This window comes from Schistocerca nitens, chromosome 8 (assembly GCF_023898315.1).
Source record: "Schistocerca nitens isolate TAMUIC-IGC-003100 chromosome 8, iqSchNite1.1, whole genome shotgun sequence".
NCBI classification, from domain to species: domain Eukaryota; kingdom Metazoa; phylum Arthropoda; class Insecta; order Orthoptera; family Acrididae; genus Schistocerca; species Schistocerca nitens.
This window is the reverse complement of record NC_064621.1, coordinates 436,155,603-436,172,622: the sequence shown is the minus strand read 5'-3', so window position 1 is coordinate 436,172,622 and position 17,020 is coordinate 436,155,603. Positions and strand designations below refer to the sequence as shown.

At 41.2% G+C, this 17,020-nt stretch overlaps 1 protein-coding gene across 1 annotated transcript in view; it reads right to left on the bottom strand.

Moving 5' to 3' along the window:
* The window catches only part of LOC126199343 (SURP and G-patch domain-containing protein 1), a 164,645-nt gene extending 153,290 nt beyond the window's left edge, over positions 1 to 11,355 (bottom strand). The window contains exons 1-2 of the mRNA XM_049936199.1: positions 11,220 to 11,355; positions 10,860 to 11,133 (exon numbers count right to left, since the gene is read on the bottom strand). Coding sequence (XP_049792156.1) covers positions 10,860 to 11,128 — 269 coding nt within the window. The 5' untranslated portion in view covers positions 11,129 to 11,133; positions 11,220 to 11,355. The remainder of the gene's footprint in view (positions 1 to 10,859; positions 11,134 to 11,219) is intronic.
* Between the last annotated feature and the right edge of the window lie 5,665 nt (positions 11,356 to 17,020).

Here is a 17,020-nt window from a genome sequence, read left to right as displayed (position 1 = left end):
AGACTGTCTATTATAGGGTTAATTGCTATGGCAAGTAGAGCTACACCCAGCACAGAGCCCTGAGACACCACATTCTCCTGAATAAAAGTGTTCGTCAAAGTCGAACCCACAAATACCTTAAAAACCCAGTCTTTTAAAAACTCCTGAATGGTATGACGCAGGTGACCTCAGAAGTCCCACATGTGAATTATATGGAGGATGCCTGTCCTCCAACAGATATCCTAAACCTTCTCCAAATCTAAAAACACAGCTACAACCTGGCATTTCTGCAGGAAAATGTTCATAATGTGGGTTGAGAGAGTGACGAGATGATCAACTGGAGAGTGGTGATTACAAAATCCACATTGTGCATTTGTTAGCAAGTACTGAGATTCAAGGCACCGATCGCCCAGTCCTGGAACAGAGGATCATGATGAGCTGAGAGCATGTTCAAACTCCCGCATAGTAAAAACAGTATTGTAGCATTCAAGATTCTGAGGGGGACAGATGTCTACCAAGTCTCCTCTGCTTGTTTCCGAGATAGGATGGAGGGATGGTAGCAGGCAGAGCTCGAGATCTCATCAAAGTACCAACACAAGGTGTTGGAAATATCACTAGGGTTCACACTGACATTGTTCGCTACAGTCAGGCCATGAATCGGGAGATATACCTTGTTTCCAGAAATCTGACATAGGTTACCCCAAATGACAGAAGAGAGAGTGAATCAGTTAACAGAATTAGTAAGAGAGAACCAACTAGCTTTTTTGCTATCCTCGATAATGTGATGACACTTTGAATGCAACTGTTTGTAATTAATATAGCACTGCTTTGGGAGATGGTGTTCAAAGAAATGGAGAACATGTCTTCATGCATGAATCTCATTGTGGCATTCCTCCGACCACTCGGGAACTGGGATACATCGCAGTAAGCAAGAGGTTTGGAGGATGGTACATTCTGTGGCACTAAGGATATCATTCATAAGGTATTCTTTCTTATCATCACTGCTGTGGATATGTTGTTCATCGAAGCAGAGTCACTAGTCAGCTTTAGATAGGTGCCAATTGGTCTTGCACACAGATAGGACAGGAGTTGGCAGATGAATTACACACAGGAAATGGTCGCTCAAGTGCGTGTCTCAGAGGATGGACCACTCTAGATGGTGGGCAAGCTGTGCATTACAGAATAAGAGGTCCAGGTGTGAGAAAGTGTGTGTGGAAGCTGAAAGAAATGTGGGTTCACCAGTGCAAGCTGAGGATATCTGTCTGTGTGGCCATATCTTTCGCGGGCCATGACATAACAACAATGGTACTGTATCTGCCAGATAGTGGTATGCAAGGCTTTGGCTAGCTAACATTTTGCAAGTAACATTGGGGGGTACCTTTACCTTTATCTCCTGAATGGCTCACTCATCTAGGTACACAGGGCATTGCGACATGGTTGCCAGTGCAGTTAATGCAGTGGGAAGAAGGGGAGAGGCAATCTCCCTCATGAACATCCTTGCAATAAGTTACACATTTGGAAGTGTTTTTACAGGACATGCGAGTATGGTTATAACACTTCCGTTGGTAGCAATGCATTGGGATTGGTATGTACGGTCCGGCATTGATGACTTCAGAGCTAAGAAAAGTGTGTGAACAGGCATGAATTCTGGATAAACTATCTTCATGACCCGATGGATTGCAGTTACGCCCTGATTGGACAGATAATTTTGTACATCTACCTCAGTCATACCAACATGCAGCAAAATGTATATGACACCATGTGAAGAATTCAGTGTTCGATGAGCCTATGCATGAACATGATACCTGTGGAGGAGTGAAGCTTTAAACAGTTTTTGGGCTTGAAAGGTGCTGTCTGTCTCTATAAGCAAAGTTCCACTGCATAAGCGAGTGCAGGACTTTAGGGGGCCTGTAACTATGTCCTCATCTTTTTGAATTACAAACAAGTTCACTGTAGAAAAATTTTTACCTCCTTCTGTGTGCGACGTCATGAGGCAGCACAGTGCAACTGGAAGATTCATCATGTCTTTATCCTCATTCCATTTCTGTTTATTAGGTGGAGGTTGCATTGATGGAGTTGATGTACTCATCACAGATGAATCCTCCATGACTGGCAGCATCTCTCCAGTGGTGCACTCCTTCCGACTGGGGGCCCCCAAAGAGGAGAGCAAACACGCCTTAGGTGATTGTTCACACCTCAGGCCACACCTCCCCAACTCCAGACAGAGGGACCAGTTGGCAGTTGGGAAGGTAACGCCTCAGGCAATCACCCCTCCCCCTGGGCATGGCCTATATCAGGGGGTATGTGCGAGCCCTACCTGTTGACCCGTATGCTGGGAGTTACGCATTACCCAGTCACCCTTACGCATCAAATGTGTGAGCCAGCATTCAGGCATGTACAGGGAGGGAGAAAGACAAAAAGGTAGACCTCAAACACCAAAGCAGGAGGAGGACAGGAGAAGTCAGGATAGGCCGGGAGAGGGGGAGAGACAAAAATGAAAGCCACCAAGTCTTCCAATACCAGGCCCAGGGAGGGGGAGAAAGAATAGGAGGAGGATAAGACATGCAGCATGGAAAAGGGATGAGTACGGCGAGGGGAGGGGACTCGTGTGCCAAGTGCGCGCGTGCGCGCGCGCGCACGCACGCACACGCACACACACACACACACACACACACACACACACACAAAGAGTTGTGAGCCCCTGGGGTCCACTGACAAGTATTTTGATGCATTTAATGAACAAATACCATAGATAAACTATGAAAAATGAAAGGGGTCCACACATAACTTCTCCCTGATTTTCATTACATGTATTTATTATCTGGCCAGCAAATAAAAAGCATTTCAGGGAGGGATTTATTTCTTTGAAAGCAGAACTGCTGTTCTGTCAGTAAGAAGTTACTTTTAAAAAGATTGTGTGTACACAATTTTTTTTCCAATTACTTTTGATACATTTTGATGGAAGTGTACATTGGTTAATGATCATATACCTCCTGTTTGTCATCTTCTACGCCCTACAACCATACTTCACAAGCACCCATACGGTGCATGGCAGAGGGTACCTCGTATCACTACTCGCCAGTCCCCTTCCTGTTCCATTCACAAATAGTGAGGGAGAAACCTATCTATATGCCTCTGTGAGAGCCTTAATTTGTGTTATCTGCATGGGCCTTACACTAAATGTAAACTGGCAGCAGTACAATAATTTTCAGTTGGCTGGAAATGCTGGTTCTCTAAATTTTCTCAACATACTGCTTCGAAAAATGAATGTTGTCTTCCCTCCAAAAATCTCTATTTGAGCTCAAAAAGCATCTCTGTGATACTCGGCTGTTAATCAAACCTCTCAGTAATAAATCTAGCAGCATGCCTCTGAACTGCTTCAGTGTCTTCCTTTAATCCGATCTGGTGGATACACTTTACACTCATGCAGTACTCAAGAACAGATCACACTAGTTTCCTATACAGAATCTCCTTTATAGACGAGCTACACTAAACTAAAACTCTGCCAATACACCAAAGTTTACCATTCGCATTGCCTACTACCAACATTACATGTTCATTCCATTACATATAGTATGGCAATGTTTCACCTAAGTATTTAATTACCTTGATTGTATTACATAGCACGTCACCAGTACAGCATCAAACACTGTTAGTAAAGCAGTCAGCAATCTGGAGTGAAATCATGGGTGAAATAAGTGACAATTGAAGTGCCTCATGTGACGTGCCTGTTTCTATGCCACCACTACACCCAATGACTTCAGCCAACTGATTGCGGTCAACAGTCTTCAGCTGTTTGTGTGAACTAGGCCAACTCCTCCTATATTCACACATAGCATGCACACTGCCTAACCAGCCTACTGTTGAAATTTGAATGAAAACAATAGGCACAAAAAAGATAAAACTGAACCCTGTTGTCTTTTAGGAAAGGATCTGCACTCTCAGACCTGTTAAAAACAAATACGAGCTATCAGACGACATTGCCATTGCCTTCCACCCACCTTTGAACCGACTTACCCGGCCAGTTATATGGGGACCTATGGCTTAACATGGATTCCAATCCACAGTTAATGTGAGCATTTCTCACAACAACAAACACTGCCAAAGTGAAATAACTGATAAGCAAGAAAAATCCCAGGACTAACTGGAAATCAAACTCAAGCCCTTTGCACCTGTAGTCTGGCATTGTACCACAGGCTTGTTTTTTTCTACTCATTTGTATTAAACTACATTTTTCTGCATCTACAGCAAGCTACCATTCATCACACCAAACAAATTCAATCTCTGTTCATTCATTGTGGATAAGGGACAGCGGCCAGTCAAATAGCTACCAAGGAAAATCGCCAAACAGCTGTATGTTTCAAGAAGTTCTTTTATTTAGACAACCAGTTTCAGCATCTCATTAATGCCATCTTCAGGCCCCTATGCACTCCATGAAAAGACAATCAAATATATTGATATTTGCATAACTGGAGCCATCAATATCTGTATTCTGTGAATTCTTTTTTGGAGCGTTTACTTCGAAGACCTGACAACTTGTGCTCAGGTGCAGAATTAGTTCTTTCAGCAGATAACACTAGCATTACCTAATCATGCATACAGAAACAGAAGATATGGTAAACAATGTTCTTAAAAGCATCACTGAGTGGTTTTCTGTGAATGGTCTGAAGTACTCTGCTACCAGAGTAGCTGCTTCCTCTGTGTACTGTATATCTGACCTACTATCAAGAGTAGTTCTACAATCCAACACCCCACAACACAAATCCAGAAATCTGTAACCAAGACTTAAACAGCATCGACTGAGTCTTTGGTTGAGGCCCTCAAGTCGGTTCCAAAAAAACCTCAATCAACTTTAGGTACTACACTGCAAACTGTAAGCTCTGCTGAGTCCAGCAGACTTTACCACTTCTACCAGCTGCCTGTACAAATTATGGAGGATCTCAGATCCCAATCACTGAGCGGCACAGCGCAGTGTTTAGCACATCGGACACGCATTCAGGATGACGATAGTTGAAACCCATGTCCGACCATCCCGATTTAGGTTTTCCACGATTTCCCTAAATCGCTTAAGGCAAATGCCAGGATGGTTCCTTCAAAAGGGCATGGCTGATTTCCTTCTACATCCCTCCCTAATCTGAGCTTGTGCTTCACCTCTAATAATCTTGTTGTCATTGTAACGTTAAACACTGATCTCCTCCTCCTCAGAACCAGACCAACAATCACCATTGGTGCCAAGATAGTTCACAACTTGGATATGACTGCACCCGGATAGCCACAGGCAGGCATCCTCTGTCTCAGACAAAAGGCCCTGATACAGACAAACCGAGTGCACAACTGACTTCTTTTCAAACCTGGATGCTATTTTCCGATGGGAATCTGTAACGCGCCTAACAATGGAGCTCATAACAACTAGCAAACTCCTCCCCATGAGTATGCTCGGACCCTGCTGAAGCAGAGATCCCCTGTCATTCACAGGGTAAGTGGGCAAGGCCAGACACCACATTGACTCTCCACCCAATACAAAGCAAACATGCTACAATAAGCCAATCACTCTGCAATGAGCATGACTGGCCTGCATCGGTTATGCTGGAAGGTGCATTACGAGCAGAGCCCATGGGTGAATTAAGCAACAATTGAAGTGTCGCTTGTGACACACCAGTTTCTGAAGCAGGGGATACAACCCGTTGGCTTTGAACAATGACGTCATTCCTTAGTCATAGATAGTAATGTCTTCACTTCGAGGCATAGATAATAAAGCAGTTCTGTGTTCTAATAAGCGCTATCATTAAAATAATTGAATGTCAATCTAAAAGCGATCATTTATCTATATTTCACTATTTTGCCATATTTCACTTTCTTATTCCACCAATATGCTTCAGTAGCTGATAAGTGTTTTTTGGCTTTTAAAAAAAAAAAAAAATCTCACGAGATAGAATAAACTGATCCTACTTCGTTAAGCAATCAATAAAAAAACTAAACTAAAACATAACAGCAAAAGACTTCGTAATCTATTCTATTTTCAGTTTACCATTTTCGCTTTTGCTGTTATGTTTCAGTTTAGTTTTTTTATTGATTGCTTAATGAAGTAGGATCAGTTTATTATATCTCGTGAGTTTAAAAAAAAAAAAAAAAAAAAAGCCAAAAAACACTTATCAGCTACTGAAGCATCTGTATCTTAGGATCAGTTTATTCTATCTCATGAGATTTTTTTTTAAAAAAAAAGCCAAAAAACACTTATCAGCTACTGAAGGGAGCTACAACACTAAGAAGAATCGCTTCTCGGCTTTTGACAAGATCAATGTGTAGTTCCCTTTCAACAAGTGAAACGCAAAGATTAAATAAACAATCAAAACATATAAAATTAAACAGGTTGCAAATGTAACATACGTGTATTTCCACCTATTCGTTACCAGTGTACATATATCGAGGTCAATGGAAGTCTGGTATACATATATTACATACGTAGGTCCTTCTGTCATCAGTAATACTGATATGTACGTAAGAAAAGACTGTTAGTAATAGCGGAGACGAAATAAACAGCACATCTACAATTTGTATCCCGTGTTCCACTTAGGGTTTACTGAAGCGGAGGATACATCGTTCAGGTGAAGAACAGGACAGTAATGCTGGTCAAAACGAAGAAATCTCCTTACGACAAACTCGTATTCCGGACTGTACTTAAGCAACACACTTCAAATGAGCTTTTAATTTGTATCGGGTGTTTCATTTGCGGTTTAGTGAAGCAGGGGATACATAGTTCAAGTGAACAACAGGACAGCAATGCTAGTTGAAACTAAGAAATCGACTACGCTGAACTTGTATCCCGTACTGCACTTAAGCAATACAGTTCGAAAGACTTTCGAGATACAACTGACATACATGTAACGTGATGTATTCTTTGCTAGTAATTTCATTCATTTCTTTCCATTTTATTTTGCGGAGAAATACTAAGATACAAACACGTGATATCGTTAACGTGAAAATACTACTGGCCCTTACATATGTGAAATAAAGTTTATCTCTCTCGCATTCCTTTGTTTCTCAACATTCTCCTCAGCTCTTTCATCTTTGTAATACATGCTGTCTGGCGACTTGTGACGTCATTGTTCAAAGCCGACGGGTTGTATCCCCTGCTACACTAGACCCAGTTTCTGTATCACCACTACACCCAGAAACTTCAGCCTGCTGATTGCAGCCAATAGTCTTCTGGCTGTTTGTGTGAACTAGGCCAGCTCCTCCTGCATCCACAGACAGCATGCACACTCCCTATACAGCCTACTATTAAAATTCAAATGAAAACAATAGATATAAAAAAGATAAAACTGAACCCTGCTGTCTTTTAGACAAGGATTTGCACTATCAAACTAGTTAAAAAGAAACACATGCCATTAGACAAAAATGAGTCTATCACTGACACTAGTTTACTGCACACTGGTAGAGAGAACGAATCTGCTCTCCTGGCAGTTCACAAATGGACACTGGCACCTCTCAAGAAAATATGAGTGTGGGTGGTTACGTTACTATGTTCAAAACGGGATTACAGAAGTGTCCGATTCCACCTGTCTGCTTTGACCCATGACGTCATCAATAAGGCGGAAATGGCTATTCTAAGCATTTCCAATATGGAGCCTATGACATCATTACATACACACAGCAGCAAACATGAAAATACATATAGATAAAACAATAACATCTCCCTCCAAAAATACACTCAAACTAAAGGGACAACTATGGGAAATTGGGGTTTTAGGGTGGGGAAAAGCTAAATATAACAGTAAAAAATACCATGATCCCAAATCGCACAAAATGATGAAAAAACGAAATTACAACATTCCACTACACCAACAAAATCCACAGGAGTCTGGCACTTCCCTTGACCTATATAGGTCAACCACAGCTGACGATACCAAAGCACCAATACCTGCAGCTAAAACGACGAAAACTGGAATCAGTAATTTCCCGTGACCTATACTGGTCAACCACAACTACAGATACCAAAAAAAACAAACCCGAAACACCAGCATCTCAAAAATCTAATAATCAAACATCCCTACATAAATTAAAACACATTCAATACACCATAAATACATAAAACATCACAAATCGAGACGAATAGATAAAAAAAAAAATTTCTTACCACCAACAAATTTGAGTGCTGCAAACTAGGTTGGCCACCCCAACCCCCCCCTCCCACACACACACACACACTAAGCCACATGTACACGCCCCTGGTCTGACGACAGAACTCTGGCGAACCTCATGTTCTCGTGACAAAAACTACCCTTCACAATCTCAGCGATCAGTCCAAATAACTGGAAGAATTTAATAATGGACATGTCCTCCCCATCTCTGAATGCAACATATCACTGTTATATTTCGTTGTCATACGTATAGCCACACAATAAATTAACAGTGTTGCCACACCACAAACAGCAAACCATTAATATCTAGCGAAAACACCAAACAAATACATAAAAAATATTAATACTTAACCCACTGAATAAACTTCCAAACCTCACATGTCGAACTACTAACACTGCCAAAGAATTCACATCCAACACCAAGGCTCAAATGAACCCAATACAACACAGCAATTGTTGGCACATTTATCCTATTGTGACAGCAGTTGGTCAATTCCATCCTTGAGGAAGCTAGCAGGCTGCTGTCGGATCCAGGCCTGAACTCAGTAACACACTTTGTCATCCATTGTGAATCGATGTCTGCGAATAGCTTGTTTTAGAGGTCCAAACACATTAAAGTCACACGATGAAAGGTCAGGACTGTACGGCAGATGTTCCAGTGCTTTTCACCGAAACTGATGCAATGTTGTCTTCACCACATTGGCTGTGTGTGGGCGGGCATTATCATGCAGGAGGATAATGCCACTGGACAACATCCTCAATGTTTTGACTTGATAGCTTGTCTAAGGTTCTGTAAAGTGGTTTGATAATGCTGGGTACTAATGGTAGTTCCCCGTTTTAGGAACTTGACAAGCAGTGAGGCCTTGTGGTTCAATAGTGGATGATAACTTGTGTGATCACCTTCTCTTCGACATGAAACCACACTGGGGCACTACGCAACAGCACACGGTGTGCATGGATCAGTCTCTCTACCAACAGATGGTGCCACCTTATGTGTAAGGCAAAGGTAGACGCTATGACCAGGTTCCATTTGAATGAACCTAATACAAACACACCTCCAGAGGGCACCATCAAATATAACAGACAACATCTTCAAACACAACCAACTAATAAACTTGACGCCATAATGACGTCACACACCACAATGTCCTTGCATCGCGGGTCAAAGCAGACAGTTGGAATTGGACGCTTCCATTGACCCTTCTTGAAAATTACACAACTGAGGTGCTCCTGGTGCAAAGCTACACTACACAAACTAGATCCTATAAAGAACGAAAACAACAAATATGACATTTGTCGTCTTTTACACAAGAATTTGCACTACCAAATTTCCTAAATTCACAAACACAAGCCATTTGAATGCACTGAGATAGCCACAGACTCCTTCACCGAACACTGGCTGACAAGGAAATGTGTAATGGAATAATTTTGGAGATTTGGAATAGGTGAGGGAATATGTAAGTACGCTACTCACGGAGCAGTTGATTATATGGCACTGCGGATTTACTGTTTAGCTAATAATCAACCCATTCTATTATGTAGTTATGCACATCAATGAAGACAATAATGAGATTTATTACAAATTAAATTTCAGATAGTTGATGTATTGAATTAACTGATGGAAATGATTACAAAACAAGTCAAAGTTATCCATGAAGCAAATTATCTGAAGCAAACTGTGTACAAGTCAAGGAAAATTATACAATGAGGATTATTGATGAAGCAATGCAGCTGTTGAGATACTGACATAGCATTTGGGAGGATGGAGTTTCCATCCGGCAATCCTGATTTGGGTTCTTCTAGTTCCCTAAGGCAAATCGCAGTAAGGTTTCTTAATTAATGCCACACTGACCACCAGTCTTATTCCCATAGGCATCTGCCCTTTCCTCATTAAGCATATTATGTATGCAGTGTATTGTATATTTTGGCTTGCTGATTTGCACTGTATTACCTTGCCAAATCCTCCCCCAATGTGACGTGATTCTTGGATGAATAAAGACAAATACATGAATAAAATAAGAAAGTGTGTAACATAATGTCCTAACATAATAGAGATAAATATGCAATGTGCATTATTTACAAACTACGCATGATATGTTGAACATTACTTCCAATGTGTTGATTTACATTACTTTGATAGCCCTACATAACTACCATACATCATAGGCTGAGAAAGTAGCAATGGTTTGTGAAATATTTACAAGAGATGGTGTCAAAAATCTTTAATCAATTCAACATAGCTTTAACAGAATTAATCGTCACTAAGTCAAATCCTTCAATAGGGTTTAGAACATTTCCAATAAAGGATGTCTGATAGTCAAAATAGGGAGAAAAGAAATTAACTTTGTATTCACACTGAGGTTATGGTGCCTATAGGCAAATATGTATATTCAGAATGATTTGAGCACAGTAGAGGTTAACTCGAAATACCCTCATTTCTTGCTAAAGGTGCTGGTGGCATAAACACGACGAGAACAAGTTCTGTTGATAGGTAACATTCAAAGAAACACAAGAATGTGACATTTGTACCGCGTTACGTGGAGGGTTCGCATGAATTCTTCACATATTATGAACAACCATGCTGAATTACAAAGGTTAATGTTCCTACGACTGTATCTGAAGACTAAAACTGGATATATGTTACAAATAAACACAAGAACTCAAAATGTTTTGCTCCACACCAAACAGCGACTACGGGTTATTTACATAAGCACGACAAAAAATGCCTAAACACCGTACCTCTTTGCACTCTGCTTCTGACTGCTTTTGTTTAGTGATGCGGCAGCAGACACTTTATTGTTTGCTCCTGCTTTCCCACTGCCCGAGACGCCATGCAATTTTTTCAGTGCTTCATCTGCTTCCTTCTTCTTTTGCTCTTCCAGTTTAGCTTGTATTTCACGTTTCTTCTGTTCAATGAGTTGCTCTTGTTTTGACATTTGGGCAAACCTTTCATTTCGCGTCGTTTTAGAGGTGAAAGGATCAGGAACTTTGATCCCACGATACGCCATTACGGCTACGACACAAATCAAACATATCAGAGATGATACCGACAACGATTCGAAGCGCCATTAAAAATACTGTCTATGATTCAATACTAACCTGATTGTTACGACAGGTAGAATGACATTGAGCCAAATTGTGTTTCCACCTCAACAATTGTTGGAAACACCGATGCGAGGGAATGTTTGCGCAAGTTTTCATTACCATTTGACACTCTGCCTAAGGCAAGGCAACATGATACGAATTTTCTTTGCAAAAAAAAAAACATCTGCGCTGACAAATCATAGCGCATGGACGGGGAATTTGAGCAGAGAACTGCGAACAAAATTAATCAAATGTGAGTGCACAGCTTACATCTGGCCAGAAAAATAGCAGCACGTGGATCGAAAAACACGTCAAATCCGGCTTTTCTGGTCAACGGTTCTCGTTGAAGCTGGTGCACATGCAACAATTTATTAATGCAGATATCTGCGAAAATCTGTAGTGTACAAACAACATAGTTCCAACCTACTTCTGGTGCGCTATCTATCGGTCTACGAATGAAATTTCAGCGACAAGCGGCTACGCCCTCGCAAAGTAGTTGAAGTGTTTGGACAAAATAATATTGTTTTCATCTGTTATGCTTGTGTACTGATTGTGAACAATTTTTCTTACATCTTACACGAATAATCGTAAATAACTTACATGTAATATGGTAAATAATATAGCTTTGACATAATATGTCCAGTCAAGACTGGTGAACGACGCAGGTTTAGTAATAAGTGATATTTCAGTTCGACAAGTTGACTCGTAAAGTAGGAAATTCATGGTGTGATACTGCAGTTCCTGTGTTACTCCGAATTAAGATGCATGCATGTCTGAGGGAAAACGCACTGCGGCGACTACAGCCGATATGAAATGCCTGAAATAGATTCGCAGTTGCGGATTTGGACAACCATCAGCTGTATAAGGGAACGACGACATTGAAAATTTGTGCTGCACTGGGATTCGAACCCAGATTTTCTGCTTATCGCGAGTGGTCGCCTTACAATTTGGCTATTCGAGCACGACTGAGGTTAATGCCCAAACCTCCATACGTCGTCAACCACGTGTCTACAATTTGTATTCGCACATACATTATGTATATTCCTAAATAGGGGAGACATTTTAATTGAAAGTCGCTTGACCGTTGTCGGCGGATAAATATGATGTTGCAGTAGCTTTGTTATTCCGTATAACGTTACGGCGAATGCAACTGCTAATATATTCGATGGAAATTCATCTGTCGTCTGTACTCACAACAATTATTGCAAAATAAATGAAATGTATGTAAAATGTGAGAGGCAGAAAGAACGGTCAAAACGGGGACGATAGTTTTCACATATTAATTTACCTCTCGAGTTAGTTACAGGGCGGACACAATGACCGGCGAAATTATTTGTGAATGGACATGGAGACTTTCAGATATACACCAAAACTTATAACTCTTGTATTCCATTTTCTAGAGCATTGCTTCCCCAATTTCTGTCTCAGTAGTGTTCTTCTGAGTCTTGGTATTTCCTAGTCGATCGGAAAGTACAGGAGGTGAAAATACCACAAGCTTAGTTTATGTATTCGGCTGTCTCTGGCGCCAGTTCGAACAGACTAACGTATTTTGCTTGTGCTAGCTGTACTACAGAATTGCATAGGCGGCGGCGCGTTCCCCACCTAACCTTTCGCGAATCTGAAGATATGTCGATTGTTCGCTCCGTCCCGTCGTGTCCGGCCGCGAATTAGGCTGCCGTCACAGTAGCACCGATATCAGTGAATTCCGCTGATGACCGACATCGTCCGAAGACAGTCGATTTTTTCAAATCAGAACGCCACCACATATGCGATCTCAGTATAACCGACCTCACCGACCAAACGTACGGATTTCGGACGATAATCGGTGAAATTCAAATCAGTTTGCTTTTTCTGGTAATAATGGACGACACGGCACGAAACTAATAAGTTTAGTCACAGGAGTAGTTCGTGCATCCTGAGGATCAAAAACATCATAGTCGGGGTATAGCTCGGAATCTAGGATTTGTAATCGCAGGTTTATTGGAAATCACAAGTAGGCAAAATCTTTATCAGAAATTTTAAGTGTAGATTATAACTTCGAAAAATAATTTGTTCAAGTGAAAAGTATGGGGTATTTTACGATTAAAGTTCCTGTAGTGGGTCTTTTTGGGTTTTGGTAGGTGGTCACTAGCTATCTTCAAATTACTGTTACTGATAACTGGCGATTTTATGGCGGTAGGCTGGTTATTCTGTTCCATGAAATGGTTTGCAAATGTGGTACACGTATATTTTTCCACTTCACAGTGCTTAACGTTTCAGAATATCTTATTCCAGATTTCGTGTTTGTCTTTACACATATGCTGAGTGACAGTCACTGAAGGTTAATAGATATACATCTGCACAACTTCACATAAATCAGCAAAACAGATTTCTAATCTGGAGGTGTGATTTGAGCTCTATTAAAAAATCCGATTCTCAGTTAAAGATGAAATTCTGGCCTTAGTAAAAGTAGAAGTGACAATTTGATATCTGACATTTTGTCCGCAGCTCATGGTCTTGCGTGGTACCGTTTTCGCCTCCCGCGCACGGGGTCCCGGGTTCGATTCCCAGCGGGGTCAGGGATTTTCTCTGCCTCGAGATGACTGGGTGTTGTGTCGTCTTTATCATCATCATTCATCCCCATTACGGTCGGAGGAAGGCAATGGAAAACCACCTCCGCTAGGACCTTGCGGTTTTCCCGCATCGTCCCCTACGCTCCTCGGAGTATGGGATATCATCATCATCTGGCAATTACATCTTTCCAATGATTAGGCCTATACCACACTCTGAAAAGCAAAGTTTCGAAGTTTTTGTGTAATGTATTCGATGTTATTTACCACGCCCTAAACACTAATTACAAAGCTAATATTTTCACTCTTGCAACACACATACTACGAATTTTTTAATTTATTCCATATCGAATTTTGGAGCTATGCTTCGTGCAAGTGCCGCAAAAGACGTTGCAATACACTTAATTTTCTTTATTAATACATCCTTTCTCAAATCCCTTGGGCAAGTGATCAAAGAGCCATGAAGCTTTTAGTACTGAAAGCTGATTATCTGAATATACCGGTACCTACTGCCAATATCACATTAATACACACCATTTCTAGGATAAAGTGAGTTGCTGTAAAACTGCAAATCTACTTTCTTTAATTAAATAATTCTTGCTTACTCACACACAAGTTTATCCACTCATCACACAATAAAAATATCTATAATCCATTCATCATAAGAATAAACCTGACAAACGCAAACGCAGTGACTGGTCAGAAGCGGTAGCACATGCACACTGGTCTCGTTACGCTCTGGGAAGTAGGTCCTACTTACGTATTAGATATGTTACTACTAAGTTACATTAAATGAAACTTTAAGATATTCAAATGTATTAACAGCCATCAACGTTTTTCTTAATACCCTTTAGCTATGCAGTTTTTACTTTAAAAAATCGTGTACAGTCACAGCCTATGCAGCTTTGTGCTCTGGATTGTCGTCCTGTTATTGCGCAGTATGAAAATGGCCGAAGTTGCTTTCTGTTCTATAGTGAAACAGGCGTGTGGAATACGGTTAAAAAGTGCCGAGAAATACGCTGTTCTTAATGTTTTTCATAAATTTACAGAGATAATCGACTTTGAAGTTTCCCCATTCTCTGAATATATTACAGTTACAACATAATTCTACGTCATAGCTAATGGTTCATGAGTTCAGATCTTCCCAGTATCATTCTTTTTCCTCGTTCAATTTGAAATACCTACATCTCGTAATTATAAAACTCATCATCATTTTTATGAGTAATACACGTCTTCTTGTTTCTAATTACTTGTTGGACTCGAAATTCCTCTTTCCATTTCAATTAGTTATCGATGTTTTATGAAGGACTGTTCATAAAAGTTGCTTTAAATTAAGAAAACATAACAATTTAATTTTTAAGGCAAAAATGAAAAACCAAATTCTCATTATTTGGACTATGTCCGTCGTTTTATACCACAGAGGTAGACAAGTATCCTAGAAACATGAAAAACAATCATTTTCACAGCATCGAACACATCATACAAATGCTGCATTTTTACATTTGCTACTGTACCATTACAATATGAACCCAACAGAACTGATCTGGAGCCAAGTTGCGGGATTTGGCCCGATAAGTAACAAGACTGTTAACCTGCCACACATACTGGAACTAACGCATGCAGCTTTTTCACATGTCACTGCCGAACGCTGGCGGTATATAGAACGCTCGTCAGAAAAGAAGAAGAGAAAATATGGCGCCTGGTTGGCTTCATAGATTCTGTTGTCGATAGGCTCGTTATCAACGTAGCAGCTGACACTTCCAGAACTGAAGTGTATTTCTCGGATTCGGATAAGGAAGGAGCTAAGGGATTATGAGACGGCTGACTTAATACCTACAGTGGCTCCAGTATTCAACGGTGCGGTGAAATCCTTGCAGTACCGGTATGCTTTTGCATTACACACAGCTTGCTAAGAAAAACTACCCTACGTTTAAGTTTTGAAATTTTCATCACTCTTGTTTGTAATTAGAATACTATGTCAGGTGAGAACGAGTGCATTTTATGCTTTCCGTCTTGTCACCCAAGAAGCATGCGATAGTGCTGGAGTTCTTCCGAATATAATTTCATTCTCTTTAAAAATTAAATGACATTCGAAGCTATATTGTTTCTTCGCTCGTCTCTTTTTACGTCTGAACTGCAATTGATTGCCGGCCGTTGTGGCCGAGCGGATCTAGGCGCTTCAGTCTGGAACCGTGCTGCTGCTACGGTCGCAGGTTCGAATCCTGCCTCGGGCATGGATGTGTGTGATGTCCTTAGGTTAGTTAGGTTTAAGTAGTTCTAAGTCTAGAGGATTGATGACCTCAGATGTTAAGTCCCTTAGTGTTCAGAGCCATTTGAACCATTTTTGCAATTGATCACATCGTTGCAGGATACCATACTTGGACTGCTGGGTGGCCAGTGCTGTCCAAGTTTAATGCGTCGCTGATGCTGTTGTCCCGCATTATCGTGTAACACAGCATAAAATGTATCCTTATGATCGTACTTGACTGCAATGGTCACAGCTTGGCTTATGCTCCACTTGAAACGAAATCAAATGAAATTCAAGCAAACACAGAAGAATACTGTTCATTTTTGGAGCATCACCTGCGACCAGCTTTGTGAAAGAAGTGACGACACTCTCTGCGTAACCCACCCATCATTTTGCACAACAATGCGCTGGCGCATACAGCGCAAGCTGTGGCTGTGATCGATGGGACTGGGAAGTACTGTACCATCCACTATACTGCCCAGACTTCAGTCCTTGTGACTTTGATTTGATTCCAAAGATGAACGAACCACTTCGTGGCGTTCGCTTCAGAACTGTTCCAGAGATTCGACAGGCAGTAGACCGCTCCATTCAGACCGTCGACAGATCAGGCTCTGCTAACGGTATACTACGTCTTCAACATCACTTCAATGGGTTCTACACAACGCTGGTGACAGTAACAGGTGCAAACATGTAACACTTTTGTATCGGTTGTGAATAAATAGTAGCCACTATTTAAGTTTAACCCTCGTAGCTATCAGCCACCAGACACTTGTACATATACCATTAAGACAGACAGATCCCAAAATAACATAAGCAGATGCACTGTATACAGTGATATCAGTTGGTCATCCACCGCGGCCAGTGGTCACAAGTCAACTGCCCCCACACTGCCCTGACACGCGATGTGAGTGCCCTCAGTGGACCACAGTCACTCAACGAACTGGCGTACAAAGGCTGGGTTGGTCTCTCCCCCCCCCCTTCCCCCCCAGCACAAAGCCGTTACTGTTTTCAGCCCAAAA